At 47.5% G+C, this 27,225-nt stretch overlaps 2 protein-coding genes across 11 annotated transcripts in view; one reads left to right on the plus strand and one right to left on the minus strand.

Annotated features, from left to right (window-relative positions):
• The window catches only part of SZT2 (SZT2 subunit of KICSTOR complex), a 76,556-nt gene extending 76,472 nt beyond the window's left edge, over positions 1–84 (minus strand). For all 10 annotated transcript variants that reach the window (XM_030571681.1, XM_030571683.1, XM_030571677.1 and 7 more), the window contains exon 1: positions 9–84. In XM_030571681.1, coding sequence (XP_030427541.1) covers positions 9–83 — 75 coding nt within the window. In that variant the 5' untranslated portion in view covers position 84. The remainder of the gene's footprint in view (positions 1–8) is intronic.
• MED8 (mediator complex subunit 8) lies at positions 1–26,456 on the plus strand. Its single transcript, XM_030571690.1, has 7 exons — positions 1–87; positions 5,879–5,997; positions 13,158–13,302; positions 14,056–14,196; positions 14,631–14,712; positions 23,099–23,347; positions 25,948–26,456. Exons 1-7 carry the CDS (start codon positions 82–84, stop codon positions 26,010–26,012), a joined length of 807 nt encoding a protein of 268 aa, XP_030427550.1. The 5' UTR covers positions 1–81; the 3' UTR covers positions 26,013–26,456.
• Positions 26,457–27,225: the final 769 nt, after the last annotated feature.

The following is a 27,225-nucleotide window of genomic DNA, read 5'->3' on the forward strand; positions in this document are numbered from 1 at the left end:
CCTCTCACCCCGTGACCCGGAAGTAGAAGGGAGCCGAGCCAGCCCCCACCCTGCGCGCAGGGCAGAGCAGGAGGCGCTGTCATGCAGGTGCGCGAGACTCAGCCGAGGGGCTGGTCATCGCCACAGGCGGCCGCGAACTCGGAGTCCGTGTGAACGTGGCGCTCGGGGCTGGGGGAGACGGGGGGCGGGGCATGGCTGGGGTGGCGGAGGGGGCGGGGCATGGCTGGGGGACGGGGAAAGCAGAGGGGGCGGGGCATGGCTGGGGGAGCAGAGGGGGCGGGGCATGGCTGGGGTGGCGGAGGGGGGGCATGGCTGGGGGAGGCATGGCTGGGGGAGGCAGAGGGAGTGGGGCATGGCTGGGGGGCTGGGGGAGCATGGCTGGGGGCTGGGGGCTGGGGGAGGCAGAGGGGGCGGGGCATGGCTGGGGGAGGCAGAGGGAGTGGGGCATGGCTGGGGGGTTGGGGGAGCATGGCTGGGGGCTGGGGTGGCGGAGGGGGCGGGGCATGGCTGGGGTGGCGGAGGGGGCGGGGCATGGCTGGGGGACTGGGGTGGCGGAGGGGGCGGGGCATGGCTGGGGTGGTGGAGGGGGGCATGGCTGGGGGAGGCAGAGGGAGCGGGGCATGGCTGGGGGGTTGGGGGAGGTGGAAGGGGGCATGGCTGTGGGGCTTTGTGAGATGGAGGGGAGTGGGATATGACTGTGGGGACTGTGTGAGATGGAGGGGGGGTGGGGCATGGCTTATTTGAAAATGTCACAAGTGGGCGATGAAGGTTCACATCATGGGCTGGTCAGAGACAAGAGTCAAAAACTTGATGGTGAAGGAGAGATGATAGGCAAGGTGGGGACAGGTCACAAAGGCCTTGAAAGTGAAATTAAGCAGCTTATGTTTGTTGCAATAGAGGACAGGGAGCCAGGAGAGAGATGGGAAGAGAAGGGTGACATGGTCAAACAACTGTCTGCAAAAATGATCTTTGCAGCAGCATTCTGAATCATAGACTATCAGGGTTGGAAGGGACCTCAGGAGGTATCTAGTCCAACTCCCTGCTCAAAGAAGGACCAATCCCCAACTAAATCATCCCAGCCAGGGCTTTGTCAAGCCAGGCCTTAAAAACCTCTAAGGAAGGAGATTACACCACCTCCCTAGGGAACCCATTCCAGTGCTTCACCACCCTCCTAGTGAAAAAGTTTTTCCTACTATCCAACCTAGACCTCCCCCACTGCAACTTGAGACCATTGCTCCTTGTTCTGTCATCAGGTACCACTGAGAACAGTCTAGATCCATCCTCTTTGGAGCCCCCATTCAGGTAGTTGAAAGCTGCTATCAAATCTCCCTTCATTCTTCTCTTCTGCAGACTAAACAATCCCAGTTCCTTCAGCCTCTCCTTATAAGTAATGAATGTGAGCAGGGCAAGATTGCATTTGTCACAGCCAGAGAGTAGGATGCTACAATAATCATGATGTGAAATGGTGATAGCCTGCATGAGAATTTTACTTGTGTAGAGGGATACAACAGTCCATCTCTGACAAACGTTAAGCAGAAAGAATCTGCAAAATTTAGAGCGAGCTTGGATGTGAGGACTTAGAGAGTGGTCCAGTGGAAGATGAGACCCAGGTTTCCAGGCCCAAGTGGCAGGCAGTATGGTGGCATTGTCCACAGGGTGGTCCATAGTGATCAAGAAGAGATAGGGCAGAAAGAGGGAAGAGCTCTGTTTTAGCCATGTTAACCTTAAGCTGACTGCTAAACATCCACAAGAAGATGTGAAAGAGACAGATTGAGACAAGGATAGAGCAGAGAGGTAGGTCTGTGAGTCATCGGCATAGAAATGGTGGTTGAATGTCAGTTTGCAGATGAGATTACCCAAAGATAAGGTGAGAAGAAAAGGGGATCGAAGACAGAGCCTTGTGAAAAATGGCAGAAGTTTGGAGGGCAGATGAGGTCACATTGAAGGTGCGATTAGAGAGTTAGAAGGAGAACCAGGAGAGGGCCAAATCTTGGAAACCAAGGGAGAGCAAGGTTTTAAGGAGAAGAGTATGGTTGACTATGTCATAGGCAGTTGTCAGGTCCATGAGGATGAGGATGGAGTACTGGTTCGGAGCTTTGACTAGGAAGAGGTCGTTAGAGACTTGCTGCGAGTGATTTCAGTGGCGCACAAGGGATGGAAGCTGGATCGAAGAGGGTCTAACGTGGACTGTAGACAGCATGTTCAGTGAGGTAGGAGGCAGGGAAACAATTGGAGAGGCGAGTGAGGTTACAGGCAATTTGTTTGTTTTTTTAATATGGGAGAGACTAAAGTATGTTTATCTTGTGAGAGAGGAAAGAGCCTGAGAATGATGAGAGGTTAAGGAGAAAAGTGAGGGTGGGGATCAGAGTGGGCAGTGAGGGAGATCAGGAGATTTGTTCACTGGGGCAAGTGGAGGGGTTAGAGGAAGAGAGCAGATGAGACTCTTCTGTATGTGTAACAGTGCAGAAGGAGAGATGTTGGAGGGGAAAGGTGAAGGGAAAGGCAAGCCGAGGGGAGGGGGAAGGTCATGTTGTATTTCATCAAGAAAATCAGTGAGCTCCTGTGGCAGGAGAAGAGGTGTGTTTGAAGAGTAGGGCCATGTTTGCGTTATGGACCTTACAGTGGCACAGCTACATCTCTGCAGCTGCGCCGCCATAAGAGCTCCTGTGCAGATGCTCTACACCAGCGGGAGAGAGCTCTCCCGCTGGCATAATTAAACAACCCCCAATGAGCAGCAGTAGCTATGTCAGCTGGAGAGTGTCTCCTGCCAGCATAGTGCTGTCCACACTGGTGAAACTTACGTCAGTCAGGGGTATGTTTTTTCGCACCCCAACCCACAAAAGTTTTGTCAACAAAAGTGCTAGTGTAGACAAAGTCTGAGTCAAAGGTGGTGAAAAGGCAGTTGGCATTGCAGCCATAGGAGTCAGTGAAGTTGAAGAAATAGTGTTATTTAGTTAGAAAGATGGCAGAACTGAAATGGGGGAGAACAGATTTGTAGTGGAGGAAGTCAGCCTGCTCATTTGTAAGAAATGCTCTGCAGTGTGAGAGCAGGCACAGAGGAAACAGATGTTGGGGGTGACCCAAGGCTGGGGATTGACAAGGTGGACCTTGTGATAAGAGAGAGGGTCAAAGGAATCAAGGATGGAGGTGAGTGAAGCCTGGAGTGAATCAACAATCCTATGAAGGGAGGAGAGGGCTGAGAGCTGAGGAGAAGCGCTGATGGGCTGGAGGCAAACAGAAAAGGCGAGTGCCAGGGTGGGAGGGCAGGGGCTGATGAGTGGCGCTGTAAGAGGGCTGGTGATGGTCAGAGAGAGGGAACGCAGGAGTGAGAGAGAGCAGTGCTTGGTGAAGTCTGAGTCAAGTGAATGGTCCTTTTGGTGAGTGCAAGAGTTGCACCAGGGCTGCAGGTCAAATGAAGGGTAAGGAAATGTGCAGCTGAGGGCTTGTCTACATCACAAAGTTGCAGCGCTGGTGAGGGGGTTACAGCGCTGCAACTTAGGAGGTGTACACATCTGCAGGGCATCACCAGCGCTGCAACTCCCTGTTTGCAGCGCTGGCCGTACTCCCGTTTTGTCTCGGGTGTAGAAGATCCAGCGCTGGTGATCAAGTGTAGACACTTACCAGCGCTTTTCTTGACCTCCGTGGAATAAGCAGGTATCCCAGCATACCTGAGGAAGCCTCTGGTAATCAAGCTGGTCTCCTTCCCCGGTTTGCTCTCGCGTTCCCCAAACCCCGAGCAAGCAGGTCTCCTTCCCTGCGGTTTGCAGGGGGGTTCGGGGAACGCGAGAGCAAACCGCGGTGAAGCTGGTCTCCTTCCCCGGTTTGCTCTCGCGTTCCCCGAACCCCCCTTGAAGCCGCCCAACAGCGCTGCAGTATGGCCACATCTAACACCACTTGCAGTGCTGGTTGCTGTAAGTGTGGCCACTCTGCAGCGCTGGCCCTATACAGCTGTAACAACCAGCGCTGCAAAATGTTAGATGTAGACATACCCTGAGAGGTTGGATGGGTTATCAACATGGATATTGAAGTCACTGAGGATGAATGTGGGAGATTGCGAGGAGAGGAAGGAGAGCCAGAGGGAGGCTGATGGGGAGGAGCTAAGTGGATGGTAGATGAGAGCAAGGTGGAGTGGGAGAGGAGAGAAGAGTCGCATGTAGTGCTGTTCAAAATAGGGGAGGAGGGAGAGGATGGAAGCGGTAGGAGCAGGAGAGGAGAGGTCCAACACTTCCACTACAGTCTGATCCAGGGTGGGAAATGTAAGAGAAGGAGGGGCCTCAGTAAGAGGGCAGCTGCAAAGGCTGGATGAGACAAAGGTATCCAGGTCTCTGTGAGAACCAGGTGCTGGTAGGAGGGAGATATGGAGAGTTCGTGGATGGCTGTAATCTTTTTAGAAATGGCGTAATGTTCCAAAGAGAGACAGGGTAGGGCATGGGGGTGGAGGAGAATGGGTGTGAGATTGGGAATGGTGCCATGAGGGAGCAGAGGTGATGGTGGACATGTGTGTGGGAGGTGGAGTGGGTAGGGATGCAGAGAGGACCAGGACTGGTGCAAATGTCAGCAGAGGTGAGGCGGAGGAGGTGGTAGAGAAGGATGTGAATGTGGGATCTGGATTTGTGGTGGTGGGAGGAGTGGTACATTGGAATGGGAAGAGGAGTGAGTAGAGCTGGTGGGAACCGTAGAGGGGTGATGTAACCAGGATGGGGAGATGGATCCAGTGAGGGGGAAAGGTGGAGGATGGAGAAGGATGGTTGCTCTGAGACAGGAAGGGTGTGGTGAGAGCTGTGGGTGGATGCCTGTAAAAAGACTGTGTCATGATCAGCTTTCCCAATCAGCATTCCCTTCCCATTGTTTGGTTGCTCTCTCTCATCCTCCTTGGCGTATTATTCTCTTTGTGGTTTACATTGGTAAATTATTGGGGCAGGGACCTAGTCCAACTATGTTTCATAAGGAATTTTATGCAACTCTGCTACTGTGTAAGTAACATATAGTAGCCGAGATCCTAGGGTGCTTTTTGTAAGAGTCCAGGGTTTGACCCAGCTTCCTAGGCTGCAGATACCCGCACATCTGTTAGGTGGCATGCTGTGCCCCAGTTGTCTGCCACCCTCCATCCCAGAGGATGTCAGTGAGATGGCTGTATGTAGGTATGAAACACTTTGAAATGAAAGGCACTAGTCAACTCTTTTTGTGGGTCTAGGTATTTATATGACCCTAATCACTGCAGTGTCTGAGCACCAGTCACAAATTAAAAATGACAGATGAAACATGGGGGCCTACAGGTTCCATGGCCACTGGAAATGACCTGGTCAGTGCAAGACCAAAGGCAGGGAGTGAAGGAAAGAGGCTGGTACCTGACTCTCAGGTGATTACCTGAGGGGGTTGGGTCTAGTGGTGCTTAGGAAATGCAGGAGAGACCAGCTGCCTGTGAGCTGCACGAGATTGAGTTCCTGGCTGAAGGGAAATGGGGCTGTGACAGAAGAAACCCCAAGGCATTTTATCTCCAGCGTGTTTCTGTCCTGGAAGAGTGGTGTTACTCTAACTGATAAGGGCGAGTGGGGCGATGCATATGTGTTTAAAGAACAGGAGTACTTGTGGCACCTTAGAGACTAACAAATTTATTTCAGCATGAGCTTTCGTGGGCTACAGCTCACTTCTTCAGATGCATAGAATGGAACACACAGACAGGAGATACTTATACATACAGAGAACATGAAAAGGTGGAAGTATGCATACCAACTGGAAGAGTCTAATCAATTGAGATGAGCTATCGTCAGCAGGAGAAAAAAACATATATGTTTGTGTCTGATGACCTCTGTGCATTTCTGGGGCTGAGGAGAGCCCTAGGTCTTGTCCTAACCCTTCTCTTTCCCATTTTCTGCAGAGGGAGGAGAAGCAGCTCGAATTGTCCCTGGAGGCGCTTATTAGCCAGGTGGCTGACCTGAAGAATTCCTTGGTCAGCTTCATCTATAAGCTAGAGAATGAGTATGACCGGCTCACCTGGTAAGAGGGTGTGCATGTTTGCGAGTGTGGGGTGTCATGGCTAATCTGTCCTGTTGTGCAAGATGTGCTCTACATTCTGCTTGCTGGGGTTCACAGAGGCCTGACAGCACACGTGGCCCTTATTTCCAGCTGATAAATCCCATGAAAAGAATCCCCACTCAACAAAACTTTCCTTAATATTAACTTTTCATGTTAGCAATTGCTGGTGTTACCACATGATGATCAGGTGATTTTGGAGGGAAGTGGCCACACACTGGGTTTGGCAGATGATCTTCTGAACAAAGAAGCAGCCACAAGCCTTGTAGAAGAAGTGCAAACTACAGAGGTGCCTGCTCCTTGTATTGGCTCTTGAGCAAAGTGTGCTTCAGAACTAGAATGGAGTAAGCAGGGACCCTCCCTTGCTCTGTATAGAGTCTAAGGCCAGAAGGAACCACCCTGCTTATCTAGTCCACCCTCTTGTGTAGCACAGGCCACAGAACTTCTAGGGAATATAAGGATAGTTGTGCATGATATTCTTCACGCTAGAAAGGGTCTGGTTCTGTCATCTGATCTAATGTGGGTGGTTTTCTTGCTTGTTAGTCCAGCATTGCAATTGATTTCTAAATCTCGGTTTGGGTCTTTGTCCTAGGGTTTTTATGCAGCTCCTATCGCCACAGTATTGAAGTGTTTGAGGGAGATACATCTCTCCCTATATGCTGTCATGACTTTTCAACTGTGAAAATTCAACTTTGGGGTTGAAATTTTCAAGGTTTGGTTTTTGCCCAGAGATTAACTTCATAGGAGAGTTTGAGCACAATCCTCTCTGGTGTTTCTGAGTTCCGGGTGAGTGAACTCCCCACTTTTCCCACTTCTAAAAATTGCCACCTTTTACACATTCAGATGCTGTGGTGATGGGCACGGTGTAGACCCTGGAAAGGACAGAATTACTCTACACAGCTCAGTACTGCATGTGCTCTGAGATGGGACTGTCACGGAGTGTGGGGGAACACAAGGCTTCCTGCGACTCACCAGGACTCTCAGCCAGCCAGTAAAACAGAAGGTTTATTTAGATGACAGGAACACAGGCCAACACAGGTCTTGTCGATACAGATAATGGGACCCCCTTTAGTTAGGTCCATCTGGGGGCCCCAGGGAGGCCACAGCCATGTTGGGAAGCCCCTTCGGGGCCCCCCCTCCATTTTCCAGCCAGCTCTAAACTGAAACTCCTTCCAGCCTCTTACTCAGCCTCCCCCCACCACCTCCCCCAGCCTTTGTGTCCTTTGTCCAATTTCCCAGGCAGAGGTGTCACCTGGCTTCCAACTCCCCTCCTGGGTTCTCATGTCACATGCTCAGGTATCCTCTCTTCCCCAATGCAGATGATCCCAGCAAAACTCCCCTGCAACCTTCCCAGGTCAATACTCCCCACTCAGCATTCAAACAACACATCAAGAACATTCCCACTTTGTTACAGTGACCTTGTCTTGTGAGTCAGTCCTTATGGAAAGGAGTGTCCACCCACAAGGAAAGGAAGGGGCATTTCCATATATAGGACTCGATTGATAAAGAATTAAAGGAAGGCAGTGTAACTGATTCCAGGGAACATGGGTTTATGGAAAATACATCCTGTCAAACTAACTTAACATCTCTGTTTGATGAGATTGCAAGTTTGGTTGATAAAGGAATTTGTGTTGACAAATATAGATAGACTTCTGTGAGGTGTTTGACTTGGTACTGCACACCATTTTGCCTGGAAAAAAACAAAACAAAAAACTAGAAGGAAATAAAATTTGTGTGTGACATACATTGAATGGATTAAAAACTGGCTAACTGATAGGTCTCAAAATGTAATTGTAAATCATCATCAAGTGGATGTGTTTCCAATGGTGTCTCGCAGGGATTAGTTTTTGGCCATACGCTATTTAACATTTGTATCGGTGAGCTGGAGGAAAACACAACATCATTACTGATAGTTTGCATATGACACAAAAATTAGGGGAAGTTGTAAATAATGAAGAAAACAGCTCACTGATTTAGAGTGATTTGGATCTCCTGGTTAAGCTGACCACAAACAAATAATGTGTTTTAATAAAGCTAAATGAATACATCTGGGAACAGAATACAGGATGGGGGACTGTATCCTGGGAAGCCGTGACTTGGTGGTGATGGGGGACTTCAACTATCCAGATATATGTTGGGAAAATAACACTGCAGGGCACAGACTATCCAGTAAGTTCCTGGACTGCATTGCAGACAACTTTTTATTTCAGAAAGTTGAAAAAGCTACTGGGGGGAAGCTGTTCTAGACTTGATTTTAACAAATAGGGAGGAACTCGTTGAGAATTTGAAAGTAGAAGGAAGCTTGGGTGAAAGTGATCATGAAATCACAGAGTTTGCGATTCTAAGGAAGGGTAGAAAGGAGTACAGCAGAATAGAGACAATGGATTTCCGGATGGCGGATTTTGGTAAGCTCAGAGAGCTGATAGGCAAGGTCCCATGGGAATCAAGACTGAGGGGAAAAACAGCTGAGGAGAGTTGGCAGTTTTTCAAAGGGACTCTATTAAGGGCCCAAAAGCAAGCTATTCCGATGGTTAGGAAAGATAGAAAATGTGGCAGAAGACCACCTTGGCTTAACCACGAGATCTTGCGTGACCTACAAAATAAAAAGGCATCATATAAAAAATGGAAACTAGGTCAGATCACGAAGGATGAATATAGGCAAATAACACAGGAATGCAGAGGCAAGATTAGAAAGGCAAAGGCACAAAATGAGCTCAGACTAGCTATGGGAATAAAGGGAAACAAGAAGACTTTTTATCAATACATTAGAAGCAAGAGGAAGACCAAGGACAGGGTAGGCCCACTGCTCCGTGAGGAAGGGGAAACAGTAACGGGAGACTTGGAAATGGCAGAGATGCTTAATGACTTCTTTGTTTCGGTCTTCACTGAGAAGTCTGAAGGAATGTCCAATATAGTGAATGCTTACGGGAAGAGGGTAGGTTTAGAAGATAAAATAAAAAAAGAGCAAGTAAAAAATCACTTAGAAAAGTTAGATGCCTGCAAGTCACCAGGGCTTGATGAAATGCATCCTAGAATACTCAAGGAGTTAATAGAGGAGGTATCTGAGCCTCTAGCTATTATCTTTGGGAAATCATGGGAGACGGGGGAGATTCCAGAAGACTGGAAGGGGGCAAATATAGTGCCCATCTATAAAAAGGGAAATAAAAACAACCCAGGAAACTACAGACCAATTAGTTTAACTTCTGTGCCAGGGAAGATAATGGAGCAAGTAATTAAAGAAATCATCTGCAAACACTTGGAAGGTGGTAAGGTGATAGGGAATAGCCAGCATGGATTTGTAAAGAACAAATCGTGTCAAACTAATCTGTTAGCATTCTTTGATAGGATAACAAGCCTTGTGGATAAGGGAGAAGCGGTGGATGTCATATACCTAGACTTTAGTAAGGCATTTGATACGGTCTCACATGATATTCTTATAGATAAACTAGGAGAGTACAATTTAGATGGGGCTACTATAAGGTGGATGCATAACTGGCTGGATAACCGTACTCAGAGAGTAGTTATTAGTGGCTCCCAATCCTGCTGGAAAGGTACAACAAGTGGGATTCCGCAGGGGTCTGTTTTGGAACTGGCTCTGTTCAATATCTTCATCAACAATTTAGATGTTGGCATAGAAAGTACGCTTATTAAGTTTGCAGACGATACCAAACTGGGAGGGATTGCAACTGCTTTGGAGGACAGGGTCAAAATTCAGAATGATCTGAACAAATTGGAGAAATGGTCTGAGGTAAACAGGATGAAGTTCAATAAAGATAAATGCAAAGTGCTCCACTTAGGAAGGAACAATCAGTTTCACACATACAGAATGGGAAGAGACTGTCTAGGAAGGAGTATGGCAGAAAGAGATCTAGGGGTCATAGTGGACCACAAGCTTAATATGAGTGAACAGTGTGATACTGTTGCAAAAAAGTATCAGAGGGGTAGCCGTGTTAGTGTGGATCTGTAAAAGCAGCAAAGAATCCTGTGGCACCTTATAGACTAACAGACGTTTTGGAGCATGAGCTTTCATGGGTGAATACCCACTTCTTCAGATGCATCTGAAGAAGTGGGTATTCACCCACGAAAGCTCATGCTCCAAAACGTCTGTTAGTCTATAAGGTGCCACAGGATTCTTTGCAGCTGTTGCAAAAAAAGCAAACGTGATTCTGGGATGAATTAACAGGTGTGTTGTAAACAAGACACGAGAAGTCATTCTTCCGCTTTACTCTGCGCTGATTAGGCCTCAAGTGGAGCATTGTGTCCAGTTCTGGGCATCGCATTTCAAGAAAGATGTGGAGAAATTGGAGAGGGTCCGGAGAAGAGCAACAAGAATGATTGAAGGTCTTGAGAACATGACCTATGAAGGAAGGCTGAAGGAATTGGGTTTTAGTTTGGAAAAGAGAAGACTGAGAGGGGACATGATAGCAGTTTTCAGGTATCTAAAAGGATGTCATCAGGAGGAGGGAGAAAACTTGTTCACCTTAGCCTCCCATGATAGAACAAGAAGCAATGGGCTTAAACTGCAGCAAGGGAGATTTAGGTTGGACATTAGGAAAAAGTTCCTAACTGTCAGGGTAGTTAAACACTGGAATAGATTGCCTAGGGAAGTTGTGGAATCTCCATCTCTGGAAATATTTACGAGTACGTTAGATAAATGTCTATTAGGGATGGTCTAGACAGTATTTGGTCCTGCCATGAGGGCAGGGGACTGGACTCGATGACCTCTCGAGGTCCCTTCCAGTCCTAGAGTCTATGAGACTCTGAAAAAAATTTGGGAGTCATGGTGGATAAGTATTGGAACATGAGCGCCCAGTACTGTGACTAAAAGAGCTATCCTGGGATGAATAAACAGGGGAATCTCAAATAGGAGTAAAAGAGTTTATTTTTCCTCTATCAGAGGGGTAGCCGTGTTAGTCTAGATCTGTAAAAAGTGACAAAGAGTCCTGTGGCACCTTATAGACTAACAGAAGTATTGGAGCATGAGCTCTCATGGGTGAATACCCACTTTGTCAGATGCATCTGGAGGTGGGTATTCACCCACGAAAGCTCATGCGCCAATACTTCTGTTAGTCTATAAGGTGAAATGGGATTCTTTGTCGTATTTTTCCTCTCTCTTTTTCACTGTTGTGACTGCTGCTGGAATACTATGTTCTAGTGCCCACAATTCAAGAAGGATGTTGATAAATTGGAGAGGGGTCAGAGAAGAGCCACAAGAACGAATAAAGGATTAGAAAACCTGCCTTATAGTGATTGACCCAAAGAGCTCGATCTATTTATCTTAACAAAGAGAAGGTTAAGGACTGACTTACAGACTATAAGTACGATACCGACGTGGGAAAAATATTTAATAATGGGCTTTCCAGTCTAGCTGAGAAAGGTCAAACACCATCCAATGGCTGATCCAATCTAGACAAATTCAGACTGGATATAAGGTGTACATTTTTGACAGAGTATTTAATCATTGAAAAAATTTACCAAACATCTTGGTCAATTCTCTGTCACTGGCAATTTTTAAATCAAGATTGGATGTTTATCTAGCAGACGCGTTCTAGGAATTATTTTGGGTCAGTTTTCTAGCCTGTGCTGTACAGGAGGTCAGACTAGATTATCACAATGGTCCCCTCTGGCCTTGGAATTTGTGAATCTGTGAATGAATATGCAAAGGCACGGACAGGTGGATCTGGTCAGGCCTCAGTGCAGCCAGCTTTCTTATCATTCTCAGATCTGAGAGTTCACTGAAAGGAAAGATCCAGTTGGATTTTATCCCTATCTAGAGATGGCCTTCAGATCTGTCTGCCCATACCACCAGGAGTCATCCTCCAAAGGGGTTCTAGTGGGGGGGATGTATGAAGACTTGTATGATCTATCTTCAGTTCTGAGCTGCATCCTTGGTTCGGCACTGGCCTGCAACTCCTTGGTACCAAACCGAGGCATGTACAATTCCAAGGGAGACTGGGATCTTTGTTAAATTGGGAACGTCAACGGAGCCTTGAGATCCTTAATTCCAGCCACAGACAGAATCACACTGAGATCTGAGAGAGACCAGATCCATCTCATTCTTTTACTACTCCTGATTAGGGCCACTATCTGTCTCTGTACCTTACCCAGGCCTTCCCCACAGCCCCACCCTATGTGTGGCAGTAAAAATCGTAGTTGTTGCTTTGAATCTTTGTCCATGTGAATCTTACATGACACGCTTGGGCCTAGTGCATGAAACTGTGTGCATGGCTCCCCAAGCACTTCTTGAGTGGGATCCACTTGGAGAAGACATCTTGAAAACCCACATTTACTATACGATAGGTAAATTGTTTGTTCCACGTTTCTTGGTCTTGCCAGCTATGCCACCTGACCTCTGCACAAACATAGCTCTTGCATTTGTTTTTTGACATTGCTATGCATTTGCCTAGAGGTTTTTGACGTCAATCACATATTGACATTCACCTTCTGAAGGACATTCAGGACAAAATGGCTGAGCTGCTAACTAAACTATGCAGTCTCTCTTTAATGTAAGCTACCACAGTGAAACATTGGAGAGAGTCACTGTTTATATGCAGCATTGTAAAAGGCCTGCAGAATTGTCAGAACCTCCCTGATGATTTCTCCAAGAAATCAAAGAAAGTTGAAGGGGGCTTCGCCAATGGTATTTATTACGCAAACTTCCCACCTGAAACATTATCTACTTTGTTCGCTCTTAATCTCAACAGCCAAACCATGAGCACGTTCTCTACTCCTAGTGCCAGGTGCTGGGTAGAACTTAAAAGGGTGTCTCAGGCACCGCCATAAGGGTCACAATTGGAAGTGAGCGATGAGGAAAACTGCATCTCTTTCTGTGCATGTAATTAAAAACCTACAGGCACCTCCTCCCCCTTTTCTCTTCCAGTGGTGCTGGGAATGGCGCTACCCATGGCATCATACAGGGAAAGGGGGAGTTATTAGTCCCTGCTTTGAGGCAGGCTTCTTTCACAAATACCAGAAATCACTGTTCCTCCTCCAGCCTGCTCTGCCCCCGGGGCCGGGGGTCTTGCAGAGATGAGTGGATGACGAGCCGAGGCTGAGCTGTGAGAGAGCTCTCTCTGTCTCCTGCATCCCTTCCCAGGTCTCACTCATCCCCTTTCCCTTCCCAGGCCCTCAGTACTGGACAGTTTTGCGCTGCTCTCAGGCCAGTTGAACACGCTGAACAAAGTGCTGAAGCATGAGAAGACACCCCTAATGCGCAACCAGGTCATCATCCCCCTGGTGCTATCTCCAGACCGTGATGAGGAGATCATGGTAAGAACCTGGCAGCTTTGCTCTGATGAGAGATACCCATGGAGTGCTGGAATGTGCTTCAGGCACTAGCTCCAACTCACCTACAACCTCCTAATGCTTAACACACACAGCCTTCCCACAGAAGGAAGAGGGGGATGAACAGTTTGGGGGAGGGGTGGCTCATCCCAGAGTGGCTCTGTGGAGAGGTTTCACCTTCCAACTTGCACTTTGGTACAGTCTATGTTCCTTGTTCCACTTTGTGAAAATGCAGTTACCGTGCAGCCAAGGCCCCCCAGAGAGAGCATCCCTGTACTGACAGGCCTCCCCACTGGCCGCCCAGGAACTTAGCCTCAGCCATGCTCTCTCCAGAAAAAGTCTGCATCTTGCATCATGTCCTCGGCTAACTGACCAACAGTGTAGTAAATACCACAGTCCAAGACACACCACTAAGAACTCCCAGGCCCCCCCGATATTGAAATGTGAGGGCTGTTAGCACAAGCATGCCAGCTAAATGTGGCTGTCCTGGCAGGCATTGCTGTGGGAGAGAAGAGGGATCTCGGGTAGCCCCTAGAATGTTTGGATACCATGAGGACAAGCGTAGTATAAGGACCTAATTAGATAGGACCCAAACCATTTAATGCTTTATAGATCAAAATCCCTCAACGGCAAATTGTTAGCAGGGCTCTAGCTTCCTAGCCAGCGTTCTTTGCTCCAGTTGTGTGACTGCTCTGCTGGAGGGTTGGGCTCTGATCGTAGATTCTCTGATTGTTCCAGCGACAGACAGAAGGGCGTGTGCCAGTCTTCAGCCATGAGGTGGTGCCGGACCACCTCCGTACCAAGCCTGACCCTGAGGTGGAGGAGCAGGAGAAGCAGCTGATTACAGATGCAACTCGAATCAGCTCTGATGTGGCACAGGTAGGGGAGGAACAGCTAGGTGCTGCACCCACCTTCAATGAAGAGAACAGGTGCACGCTCCCCATTTCTCTGTCTCGCTCCTGAGTTGCTACAGCCTGCCATTCTGTCCTTGCTGCAATTTGCTTTTCTTCTTGGCCCTTCTCCCTTTCCCCTTCTGTGATTGCTCCAGCTGCCCCAGACCATTGGGCTCCACCTCCTCCTAAAGTGACAGCACCATAACCACTTCCCATTCTGTAGGAACTGCTGTTTGATCAGCAGAGATGAGGAGTACACAGTCGTTCACATGGCTTCCCCGCCAACCTTTTATTGGATCCAGGCTCCCTAAATACCTCATTCAGTCACACAGCCGCTGGGAAAGTGTTCATACGCTAACCTTGCTGTCTTGTACCATGCTGAAGATGTCCTTGCATTTTCTCATAATTTTCACTTTGCAGAAACAGATCCAGAGCCTGAACAAAATGTGCTCAAATCTGCTGGAGAAAATCAGCAAGGAGGAGCGAGAGTCTGAGAGTGGAGGTATGGCACGAAGGTGGAGGTGGGTTAGAGAGTTCAGGGGGAAGGCTTGAGAGGCCAAGTAGAACACAAACCATGGAGCCTGGGGATAGCGGAAGGGCCTTATGGGAAAAGAGTTCGGGGTGGGTGGGGGGAAGAGAGGCTGAGCCAGGAGAGCCATTTTTTAGAAAGGAATCCAGACGGCATGAGATGGGTTTCCTTGGTGCCAGGCAATAGCTATTCTTTGCTTTAGGGAAATCTAATTGATCCAAACTAGCATCATTCAAGTGAGTTCTGATCCCATCAGGAATGTCATTCTGGCCATCTCTGCAACTTCACTTTACATCCCTCTAGGTGACCCTAAATGCTGCTCCTGGAGTTTCCCCACACAGTATCTTAATCAGCATAAAGTAATTAGAATGACAATGCAAATACAGGAGAAAACAAGAAACCCCTTAGCCATGTTTTGAATGAGTCAAGAATATGCCAGCTGGTAGCCTTGCCCTAGGCTTGTTCATGCCCTGTGTTTCAAGACATGCAACAGCCTGCTCTGACTCACTTTGGGTGACACAGTGTTGAGCACCCTTGCATTTTATCTCCAGCCATGCTTCTGTCTGCATAAACAGCACCGCTCCATGCAGGCTGCTATTTCTTGTTTTTTCTGTGCTGATGCTGTGAGTGGTGCTGTCCAAAATACAGGTTTTCTCTTCTTCAGAGGGCTTACCATCTAACCAAGACAGATGTGTAACAGACAGGACACCCTGGGAAGCCCAGAATGTAGGGTAGGGGTGAGGGGGGCTAAGGTATTTGCTTTGCTGTTATAGACTCATTATTAGGGGCTGTCACATTTTGGGTTCCACCCAGGCCAGTGAGAGGCCCTGTAACTCTGCTCTGCTGCTGTGACTCTCAGCCTGCAGAACAACAGCCACCAGACAAGCATGCAGTGCCCTGAGTGGTGTGTGCTCTGCAGCCCTGATTCAGCGATCTGACTCCAGCAGGCCCTCCCCTCCCCCAGTCTTCCCTAGCCTCGGTTACTACTTGAAGGGTGACCTCAACACACCCCAGCCCCAAAGCACCCCAAAACCATCTGTCCTGAACTGCTCAGCCCTCTCTGGGGACAAGTTTGTTGCTCCTCTGAAGAGACAAAATCGCAGTTCACTACTTTAACTGGAGTTAACAATTACTTCAGTTCAGACACAGCACTAGGTTGGTTTAGATAAAAGGGAAACAAAAATATTAGCACAAAGAGACAGCACAACGCAACCATCTCATTTCCTTCCAAGTATCAGAGAGGTAGCCTTGTTAGTCTGGATCTGTAAAAGCAGCAAAGAATCCTGTGGCACCTTATAGACTAACAGACGTTTTGGAGCATGAGCTTTCGTGGGTGAATACCCACTTCCTCAGATGCATGTAATGGAAATTTTCAGGGGCAGATATATATATATGCAAGCAAGCTAGAGATAATGAGGTTAGTTCAATCAGGGAGGATGAGGCCCTGTTCTAGCAGTTGAGGTGTGAAAACCAAGGGAGGAGAAACTGGTTTTGTAGTTGGCAGGCCATTCACAGTCTTTGTTTAATCCTGAGCTGATGATGATTCAGAAAGATTTGAAGAGCCTGGATTGACGTCTGGTCCCTCTTAGTCCTAAGAAGTTGGCTCTTAGGACTAAGGGGGACCAGGCGTCAATCCAGGCTCTCAAATCTTTCTGAATCACCATCAGCTCAGGATTAAACAAAGCTCACCATCAGCTCAGGACACCATAAGCTCAGGATTAAACACAGACTGTGAATGGCTTGTCAACTACAAAACCAGTTTCTCCTCCCTTGGTTTTCACACCTCAACTGCTGGAACAGGGCCTCATCCTCCCTGATTGAACTAACCTCATCATCTCTAGCTTGCTTGCATATATATACCTGCCCTTGGAAATTTCCACTACATGCATCTGACGAAGTGGGTATTCACCCACGAAAGCTCATGCTTCAAAACGTTTGTTAGTCTATAAAGTGCCACAGGATTCTTTGCTGCTTTTACATTTCCTTCCAAGTGAAGTGCTGGGGATGGATATGGTCCTTCTCCGGATCTTGTGGATCTGTAATAGCTTTGATAAGTGCCTTTATTCTCTTAGGATAGTCAGTCAGTTTAGTACGTTTAGTTGGTTATCCAGTAGTTCATAGTAAATAGCATTAGTCTCGGTTTTAGTATCTAGTGCCAGTACCAATGTCTATGGTGGGGCCGAAGACAAAGAAGTGTGGCTTTAAAAGATCTGCGTTATGCTCCGTGGGCTTCCTAGCTTTGGATGCCCACTCCAGGTGCTTTAAATGCCTAGAGAAAAGACACCGTCCTTCGTGTTGTGCTGTCTGTTGCACATTCACTCCCCATGTCCAGCAGGAGAGACAAAAGATTTCAAGCCCTCTTATTACAAGAAGTTTTGACTGTTACCCCTTTGGGATTGGAGGGGTGTCAGAATTAGCTGAGGGAAAGAACAGGTGGCCTGAATCAGCCCCGGGCATTTCCAGATTGAGGAAGTTGGTTACGCCAAAGGCATCAACCTCTGCACTGAGCTCTAGGTCCAAGGCAACCAAGCATTCAGTAGCTAAACATTCAGAGCCCATTGCAAGAAAGGTACAGCCCTCCACGGAGACCCTTCAGGATACAGGACTTACACGCCCTGACATCACATCGGACCTGGGGCCATCAGGTCAAGCAAACGGAAAGCCAGAATGAAACATCTCAGAGCTGGAAAAGATTGCCCATTTCAGGTTATTCATCAGATCCCTTGGTTTGTGAATTCAGTGTGGGTCCAATGTTGGCTAAGGATCCGCAGCCTCAAAACATAATAGCCCTCTGTCATACCAATGTAATGTATCTACAGAATCCAAAATATCCATCAAAATCAAGCACTTCACCTCTTGCGGTTCCTTCTATCATGGTGTAGTCACAGGCCTAGTCTACACTATGCGTTTAAACCGATTTCAGCAGCGTTAAACCGATTTAACGCTGTATCCGTCCACACAATGAGGCCCTTTATATCGATATAAAGGGCTCTTTAAATCGGTTTCTGTACTCCTCCCCAACGAGAGGAGTAGCGCTAAAATCGGTATTATCATATCAGATTAGGGTTAGTGTGGCCACAAATCGACGGTATTGGCCTCCGGGTGGTATCCCACAGTGCACCATTGTGACCACTCTGGACAGCAATCTGAACTGGATGCACTGGCCAGGTAGACAGAAAAAGCCCCGCAAACTTTTGAATTTCATTTTCTGTTTGCCAAGCGTGGAGCTCTGATCAGCACGGGTGGCCATGCAGTCCCAAATCCAAAAAGAGCTCCAGCATGGACCGTACGGGAGATACTGGATCTGATCGTTGTATGGGGAGACAAATCTGTTCTATCACAGCTCCGTTACAGAAGACGAAATGCCAAAGCATTTGAAAAAAATCTCCAGGCTATGATACAGAGTCCACAGCACAGGTCTGTGTGACAAGCATAACGGAAAGCCAAAGAAGCAAATGGACGCTCATGGAGGGAGGGAGGGGGTACTGAGGACTCCAGCTATCCCACAGTCCCCAGCAGTCTCCAAAAAACATTTGCATTTTTGGCTGAGCTCCCAATGCCTGTAGGGTCAAACACATTGTCCGGGGTGGTTCAAGGTATAGCTCGTCAATGTACCCCCTTCCCCGCTCCCCCCCTCCCTTGAAAGAAAAGGGAAAAAAATCATTTCTTGACTTTTTTCAGTGTCACCCTGTGTGTACTGAATGCTGCTGGTAGACGCGATGCTGCGGCAGTAAAGAGCAGTATCCGCTCCTCTTCCTTCCCCAGTGGCAGACGATACAATATGCTTGCTATCTGCTGAGTGCTCCTGGCTGGCCTCAGGTGAGGTCGGCTGGGAGCGCCTAGGTAAAAATAGGAATGACTCCCGGTCATTCCCAGTAGATGGGACAGAACGGCTGGTAACTGTCTTCATCATAGCAATTGGGGGCTGAGCTCCATCAGCCCCCTCCCTTTCATGTGTAAAGAAAAGATTCTGTACTGCCTGGACTATCATCGTAGCGGGATGCTGGGCTCCTCTCCCCCACACCGCTTAATGTCCTGTCTGGACTAATAGCAGTTGGAGGCTGCCTCCCCATCATTTTATCTCACTAACAAGTCAGCGTTTCTTATTCCTGCATTCTTTATAACTTCATGACACAAATGGGGGGGACACTGCCACAGTAGCCCAGGAAGGTTGGGGGAGGAGGGAAGCAATGGTACACTTGCCCCATATTCTAGGCAGGACTGACTCTATTTTTAGATACCATAAAGGAGGGATTGACTCAGGGAGTCATCCCATTTTTGTCTTTGCGCCCCCGGCTGACCTCAGCCAGGGGCACCCATGACAGCAACAGACAGTACAGAACGACAGATAACTGTCATCTCAAATGGCACAGCAGATGGTACAGAATGACTGATAACCGTCTCTGCTGTCATGCAAAGGCAAATGAATGCTGCTGTGTAGTGCTGCAGTATCGTCTCTGTCAGCGACATCCAGTACACATACGGTGACAGTAAAAAAAAAAACTGAATGGGCTCCATGGTTGCCTTGTTATGGCGTCTGCCAGGGCAATCCAGGGAAAAAGGGCGCGAAATGATTGTCTGCCGTTGTTTTCCCGAGGAAGGAATGACTGATGACATTTACCCAGAACCACCTGCGACAATGATTTTTGCCCCATCAGGCAATGGGATCTCAACCCAGAATTCTAAGGGGCGGGGGAGACTGCGAGAACTATAGGATAGCTACGGAATAGCTACCCACAGTGCAACGCTCCAGAAATCGACGCTAGCCTCGGACCATGGACGCACACCGCCGAATTAATGTGCTTAGTGTGGCCGCATGCACTCGACTTTATACAATCTGTTTTACAAAACCGGTTTATGTAAAATCGGAATAATCCCGTAGTGTAGAAATACACACAGTCTGGTAACTCCAAACGATGGCAGCGATGTAACAAACTGCCAGCTTCCCAACGGTCTTTTCAAGGTGCCAGATTCTCTGGGACCCCTGCTTTGCATCCAGTCTAAACAGGCAAGGGATGCAGAATCTTTCCCTGAATCCATACTTACAGCTGCTTCTTACAGAAAGCAAACTGACAGCGTCACCACCCAGAATCTATTTAGGGTCTTGGATCGCTGATTATCACACACAATTACCACTTGCCTTCAAATGCGCACTAATTAGTACTTTCCTGCTAAAATGCTTTGTTTGCATTATACAAGGCGTCTTTGTCATACCTCTGCCACTAAATAAATGAGAATGTAAATGTTTGCCATTACATTATAACAGGATATAGATAAGTGAAAAGAATGCATATAATATTCCCATAGTTTTCATGAAGTTTAAACACCAAATACATATTTATAGTAGTAGATTGTTGACACACTCTCCAACCTGTTTTGGAGGCGTCCGATGTAACTATTACAGTAAGAGGTGGAGGAACCCACTCTCATCATGGTGAAGCCTGAGCTTCTTCCCTGAGCAGGGTCTGTCAGAGGATTGTAGCATGTGTGCTATGGTTTAGCAGGTATGTACCCAAGTAAAAACAAACATTGGCTTCACTCAGCTGAATTCTGTGTTTTAGCTCTGGTATAATTTCCACTGATCTAAAAAATCAAAGCTCTTAGGATAACCAGTTCCCAGATGGCAGCACCTTTGTTGTGTGGTTTCCTCTTGACACTGCGAATCTCAATAACCTTTGTTGTTTCCTAAAAACAATATATAAAATTGACTAAATTGGCTAGCCTATTCAGTAAAGAGCTAGTGATACCCCAGGTCACTCAACATATCCCATGAGGGGCAATATGCAGAGTCCATCTTGAAGAACTCCAGTTACAAGTGGGTAACCATTTCTACAAGAGCTCAAGCAGCATCAGCTGCATTCCTTGGGTAAGGTGCCCATAAGTGACGTTTGCAGGGCTACAACCTGGATATGAAAATATGTACCCGAGTCATAATATTTTCATAGAATCATAGAATATCAGGGTTGGAAGGGACCTCAGGAGGCCATCCAGTCCAACCCCCTGCTCAAAGCAGGACCAATTCCCAACTAAATCATCCCAGCCAGGGCTTTGTCAAGCCTGATCTTAAAATCCTTTTAGGAAGGGGATTCCACCATCTCCCTAGGGAAGCCATTCCAGTGCTTCACCACCCTCCTAGTGAAAAAGTTTTTCTTAATATCCAACCTAGACCTCCTCTACTGCAACTTGAGACCATTACTCCTGTTCTGTCATCTGCCACCACTGAGAACAGTCTAGATCCATCCTCTTTGGAACCCCCTTTCAGGTTGAAAGCAGCTATCAAATCCCCCCTCATTCTTCTCTTCTGCAGACTAAACAATCCCAGTCCCCTCAGCCTCTCCTCATAGTCATGTGCTTCAGCTCCCTAATCATGTTTGTTGCCCTCCGCTGGACTCTTTGCAATTTTTCCACATCCTTCTTGTAGGGTGGGGCCCAAAACTGGACACAGTACTCCAGATGAGGCCTCACCAATGTTGAATAGAGGGGAATGATCACATCTCTCGATCTGTTGGCAATGCTACTACTTATACAGCACAAAATGCAGTTAGCCTTCTTGGCAACAAGGGCACACTATCATCTCATATCCAGCTTCTCGTCCACTGTAACCCCTAGGTCCTTTTCTGCAGAACTGCTTCTTAGCCATTCGGTCCCTAGTCTGTAACAGCGAATGGGATTCTTCCATCCTAAGTGCAAGCATCAAGGGAAGATGTCAGATTTGGACGAGTTGTATTGCAGTTCTTGTTCAGATAGACTCTGAAACCTTCCTCCTTTCTGCACTGCGCCTGAAGTGGAATGGACATGAGCAATCACTTCAAGGAAAAAAAAAAAGAAGTTACTCACGTGTTCTGTAACAATTGTTCTTTGAGCTGTATTGCACACATCTATTCCATGACCCACCCTCTTACCCTCTATATTAGACTCCAACTTACTGTTTTCCAGTAAGAAGGAACTGAGGGAAGGTCAGGTCAGGTCAGGTCAGGTCAGGTCTACATCTTTATACCATTGGCAAGCAACGCAAGGATAGGGGAGGGATAGCTCAGTGGTTTGCGCATTGGCCTGCTAAACCCAGGGTTGTGAGTTCAATTCTTGAGGGGGCCACTTAAGGATCTGGGGCAAAAATCAGTATTGGTCCTGCTTGTGAAGGCAGGGGGCTAGACTCCATGACCTTTCAAGGTCCCTTCTAGTTCTAGGAGATGGGTATATCTCCAATTATTATTTCATTTTATTATAAGCATGTGGATAGTGCATGCGCTGCTTTATGGGTACTGGTATGGGAAAAAGAGCTCTGGCTTTGGTGCACTTGAAGACACGTGCTCACCCTGAAGTGGAATGGACTTGTGCAGCACATGGTGAAGGGCAGCAGTTACTGAACAGGCAAATAACCATTTTATATGCCATTAGGAGTCTCAGTTCTAAAATTAAAACAACGAGGAGTGCTTGTGCACCTTATTCCCAAATAAATGTACTGTGTATATATATTCTGCCTACTACAGATGCATGGAGTGGAAAATACAGTAGGCAGAATATATACTTTAGAGACTAACAAATTTTGTAGTGGTAATCAGGGTGGCCCATTTCAAAGTTTACATGAAAAGATGGGAGTTTCCTTATCAAGTGGGGGGGTCAGTTCTAATGAGACAATTGAATTAAAAGTGGAAATGAGCTATTATCAACAGGAGGAAAAATCACTTTTGTAGTGGTAATGAGAGTGGCCCATTTCAAACAATTGACAAGAAGGTGTGAGTAACAGTAGAGGGAAATTAGCATGGGGAAATTAGTTTTTATCTATACAGGAAATCTACTGTTTTTAAAAACAGATCTTAGGTATTTCCAGTATCCATGGCCAACATGGACTGATCACGCACAGCATGACCGTGTTACCTGAACCCACGTATGCTCAGTTCTTGAAAGTAGGTTTGATTTTCCAACAGCCTGGGTAGGCTGGGCCTTCTTATTCCATTGTTATCTGCCAGTCCACAGCATGGCATCTTGGAGAAAGGGGCCTCACGGGTGTATTGCAGATGTCCCATAGTGTCTGAGCACCTCACAGTCTTTAGTGAGCTTACCATCATACACCCTAGTAAGGCAGGGCAGGGCTATTGTCTCTGTTTTACTGATTGGGAACTGAGGCACAGAGACTGACTTGCACAAGGTCACACAAGGAGTCCTTGAGGGGTATAGAGCCCCAGTCTCCTGAGTGCCACTAGCACGCTGGCCCATCCCTATTCAGTTTCATCTACTGGTATCCTCACCAAGTTCATTGTTACAGAGTCAGGACAGTAGTGAGCCCAGGTTGTCTCCTGGGAGGTGTGCAATGTGCTTGGCTGTTGAAATGCTCCAGAAATCTTCTCTTTCCCTGCAGGTTTACGGCAGAACAAGCAGACTTTTAACCCTGCTGATACCAATGCACTGGTGGCAGCCGTGGCATTTGGAAAAGGGCTGTCGAACCGGAGGCCTCCAGGCTCAGGGGGACCTGTCCAAGCAAGTCAGCCAGCTGCCGGTGCCATCATAGCAGGGGCTTCAGGCATCCAGCAGGTCCAGATGTCAGGTGCTTCTAGCCAACAGCAGCCAATGCTTGGAGGAGTGCAGATGTCACAGGCAGGCCAGCCAGGTAAATAAGAACACCCAAGAGTGCTTGGTGTGTGGGGAAAAAAAGAGGCACATCAGCAGTCCTGCCCCAACCACCACGCTCGCTGTGCTGCTGGGGAGAGCTCGCTCTAAGAGCAGAGGGATAAGCAGTATGGAACTGGGGAAACCTGGCTTTGATAGAGACCTCTTTGGGGCAAGGTGGGGGCTCAGGACAGGGAGAGCAGAGCATAGGTAGCATGGAAGTGGAGAGACCTGGCTTTGAGGGACACCTCTCATTATTAAAATCTAGATATTATGGAACTGTTCACAGATTCATGGTGTTCAGGCTAAAAAGGACCATTATGACCATCTAATCTGACCTCCTGTGTAGCACAGGCCAGAGACTCCTATCTCCAGCCCAGTACCCTGTGGCTGAGCTAGAGCAGATCTTTTAGACAGAAACTCTGTCATGAGATACCAGGTGATGGAGAACTTGCTTATGTCCCTTGGGAACCTGTTCTCGAGGTTAGTTACCCTCACTGTTTGCATCTTATTTCCATTTGATGCTGTTTTCTTAACAGAAGAATTCAGTTTGTCATGGCTCTGATACTCCCACAACTTTAGACCTGGCTGAATAACCGTACATGCGGAGTTACAATAAGTGCCAGGATGTGGGATTGTGGAGGACGCCAGGGTGTGGCTGAGTAGACTTCGGTATCTTGGGGATCTGGGTTAACCCATAATACGATCCAAACTGCCATAAAATACTAACTCAGGGCTGGAGTCAACAAAGAGACACAAACTGTGAAATGAACCTATATTCTCTTAATACACGGGTGGAACCTGGCATTCACTGACAGCTTCCTGCCTAGAAGTGTCCCTCGGTTTCTGGATGAAAGCCTCCTTTTTAAAGGTATCTCCCCCAAAACCATGGTGACTCGTGGTTATTCAGATTGGGGAAATTCCCTCTTGAGGTGATAGCAGGGGATGTCTCATGTGTCTCCCCATTAACTGTCATCATTCTTCATTATCTGTTCCTGGGCTGGACCATGATGATTACATGGAGCCACTTGCCTTAGGAGGTGCCCTTCCTTGCTGTGAGGTGGAGCTGAAGTTGTAGTACAGGTTATTAGCACACTCTTCTATAGATAAAAATACTTAGAGTCATAACCAGTTTGTATACCTATTTCATTATGACTACCACGTTCAGAACACGACAGGCTGTGATAGAAGACGTTACTCAATATACTTTGCATGCGGTATTCTTGTTCTGTAAATCAGTGCCTCACTCCCCTTCTTCCCCCGGGGTGTTTGGACCTTGATTGTCATATCGGTCATTAGCCAGAAATGCCGAAGTCAGCGGTAAGGCACTCCTTGGCATGACTCCGAGCAATAGAACGTGAGTGCTGTGGATGCTCAAAGCAGCAGGGAGTTACGTAGGTGCAGACCCTGGCTAAGTTTGGTGCTAGGATCCACTCCAGGCCCATGGATTTGTGATGTGTAAGTGTCTTCCAGAAACTCAGCTTTATTCAAAACGCACATTTCTAGCCCTTATGGTTGTGAAGGAATCCTTTGAAATATAACCCAGCATACCCAGTGCAGTATGTCTGCCTGGGTCAGCAAACAGTCTGAAACAATGGCCCAGAGAGGTAGAATGGCCTCATTTATCTCAGTGGGGTGATAATTATGAATCCTGACAATGACAGTGTAAATGACAGCGTTGTTAGAGATTTCATGGTTGGTCCTGTTAGCAGAAACCTCCAGTTAATGTGTTACTCCAAGGGTGTGGGGGGCCCAGCTGCTAACACGTCCACTTCCACCCACAGCTTCGGCAATGAAATGATAATGTAGTGTCAATAAAGAATTCTGTAGCACACAACACTGAATTTAGGACAGCCCAGAAACAACTGAATTAAATATCATAAGGAAAGCTGAGCTGATTGAATTACGCATGCGCCTATTTAGTTCACTAAAAACCTCAATTTTCTAAATTATTCTTGAAGCTGCCAGAGAATCCAGGGATGGTAGGTATGATGTTTGGGGAAGGAGGTGTTAACTGAGGCTAACGTGGATGTAACTCTGCCTACTGGTGAGGTCCTGGATGTGCAATGATAGTGTTGATGGAAAATACCTTTGAGCAGCAGCCTTAACCCTAAATTAACATTGAGGAAGACCGAGTGTAGTGCTAGTCATTAATGCTCTCAGATCCTTGTGAAGTGGCAAGTGCTGTAGAAGAACAAATTATAATGTATGGCTTAGCCAAAGTACTGACCAATGGTAGCAAACCTCCCTGCCTGCAAATGTGAGGAAGGGTGTAACCCGTAAGGAAGAGGGAAGAGTTTGTTTAGGATGGGAACGAAGCTGGAACTGGGTGACAGGAGAGCATCACTTGATAATGGCCCTGTTCTGATCATTCCCTCTGGGGCACCTGGCATTGGCCACTGTCGGCAGACAGGATACTGGGCTAGATGGACCATTGGTTTAACCCAGTGTGCCCATTCTTATGTTCTAACCGTCCTGCCTTGGAGCCTGGGGTTGGGACTGAATGGCTCCCAATAGGGCTATTTCTGCACTGATGTGGTGCTGTCCTGCATAGACCCTTTCTCTTTTCAAGTGACTGCACGACTCCTTTTTCTTCTCTAGGTAAGATACCCAGTGGCATAAAAACCAACATCAAATCTGCCTCAATGCATCCATACCAGAGATGAGCAGAGAGGAGCCTCATCCTGGCTGACCACACAACACCAGCATTTTTCTTGTCAATTGCCACTAGAGGATTTCCTTCCATGCCTGTCAGAGCCCCTCAAGCCTCCACTCATCATCCCCAGCAGAGAGATTTGTGGGTGGGCTCTCCCCTCCTGTGAGCTCCAGGCTGTCTCCTCCATCTGGTTTTATTTCGTGCTGGAGGGTTTTTGCATAGCTGCTGGTGGCCACATGCTTGGGGTGGGAGCTTCCTAGACAAGGGAAAGCCTGTCTCCCACCTGGTCTGGCCTGGAGGGCCCAAACTCTTCATTCATCCAAATGCAGAACCTGAACAGCTTCAGAGGAAACTCTTCTCCTGGCTTCTGTGTAAGGAGGTGCATGAAGGTTGCACTGCCTCCTCCCTTTCCCTTGCCTCCCATTGTTGAATAAAGACCCTGTACTATGCCAAGTGTGACCACTGCTATCTGTGTGCAGGTTCCAAGGAGCCTCACAGCCTGATTCTCATTTCTCTTTGGGAATGGCTGTAGAACAGCTTTGCCTCTAAACATGGCATGGAGCTGGCCATTTATGTGGCATCTTGTTCTCTGTTGAATACTGGTACTGAGGTTGAATCCAGGAGTTGCTGTTGGGTTTCACCTGGACTCAGCACTCCCTGCCATGAGCAACATAATTTTTGTTTACTGTAAAACTCACAAATAGCTATTCCCCAGGCACCAGTCCTAGAATGAAAAAAAATCCATCTAAGGGGAAAATGAGTAACCCTGTACCACCCTTAAGATGCCGTGTTGTGAGGGTCACAACAGAGGGAGCTGCAGGAACAGAAGCACAAATGTTCTATTATCTACACACCTCTAATGTCTCCACTTGCCCTGATCCCATCCCATGTCCTGATCTTCCTCGCACCAACTTTCACTCTTCTCCATAATTTCTCACTCTCCTCGTGCTCTTTCCTCTTGCAATACAAACATGCTTTAGCCTTTCCTATTGTAAAAAACTCTCGCTTGACTCCACTTGTGTCTCCAACTACTGGCCCATTTCCCTTCCATCTATAAGGCTCATTGAACACGCTGTCTAAAATAATAGATTATCAAGGCCAGCAGAGACCACTGTTGATCATCATCTTGTCTGTCGTCCTAAAACAAAGTGTAGAACTTGCTGTCTGGAGTTCCATCCTAGGCCCTCTCCAGTCTGGCTTCTGTCCTTATACTCCACTGAAAG

This window comes from Gopherus evgoodei, chromosome 8 (assembly GCF_007399415.2).
Source record: "Gopherus evgoodei ecotype Sinaloan lineage chromosome 8, rGopEvg1_v1.p, whole genome shotgun sequence".
Taxonomy (NCBI): domain Eukaryota; kingdom Metazoa; phylum Chordata; order Testudines; family Testudinidae; genus Gopherus; species Gopherus evgoodei.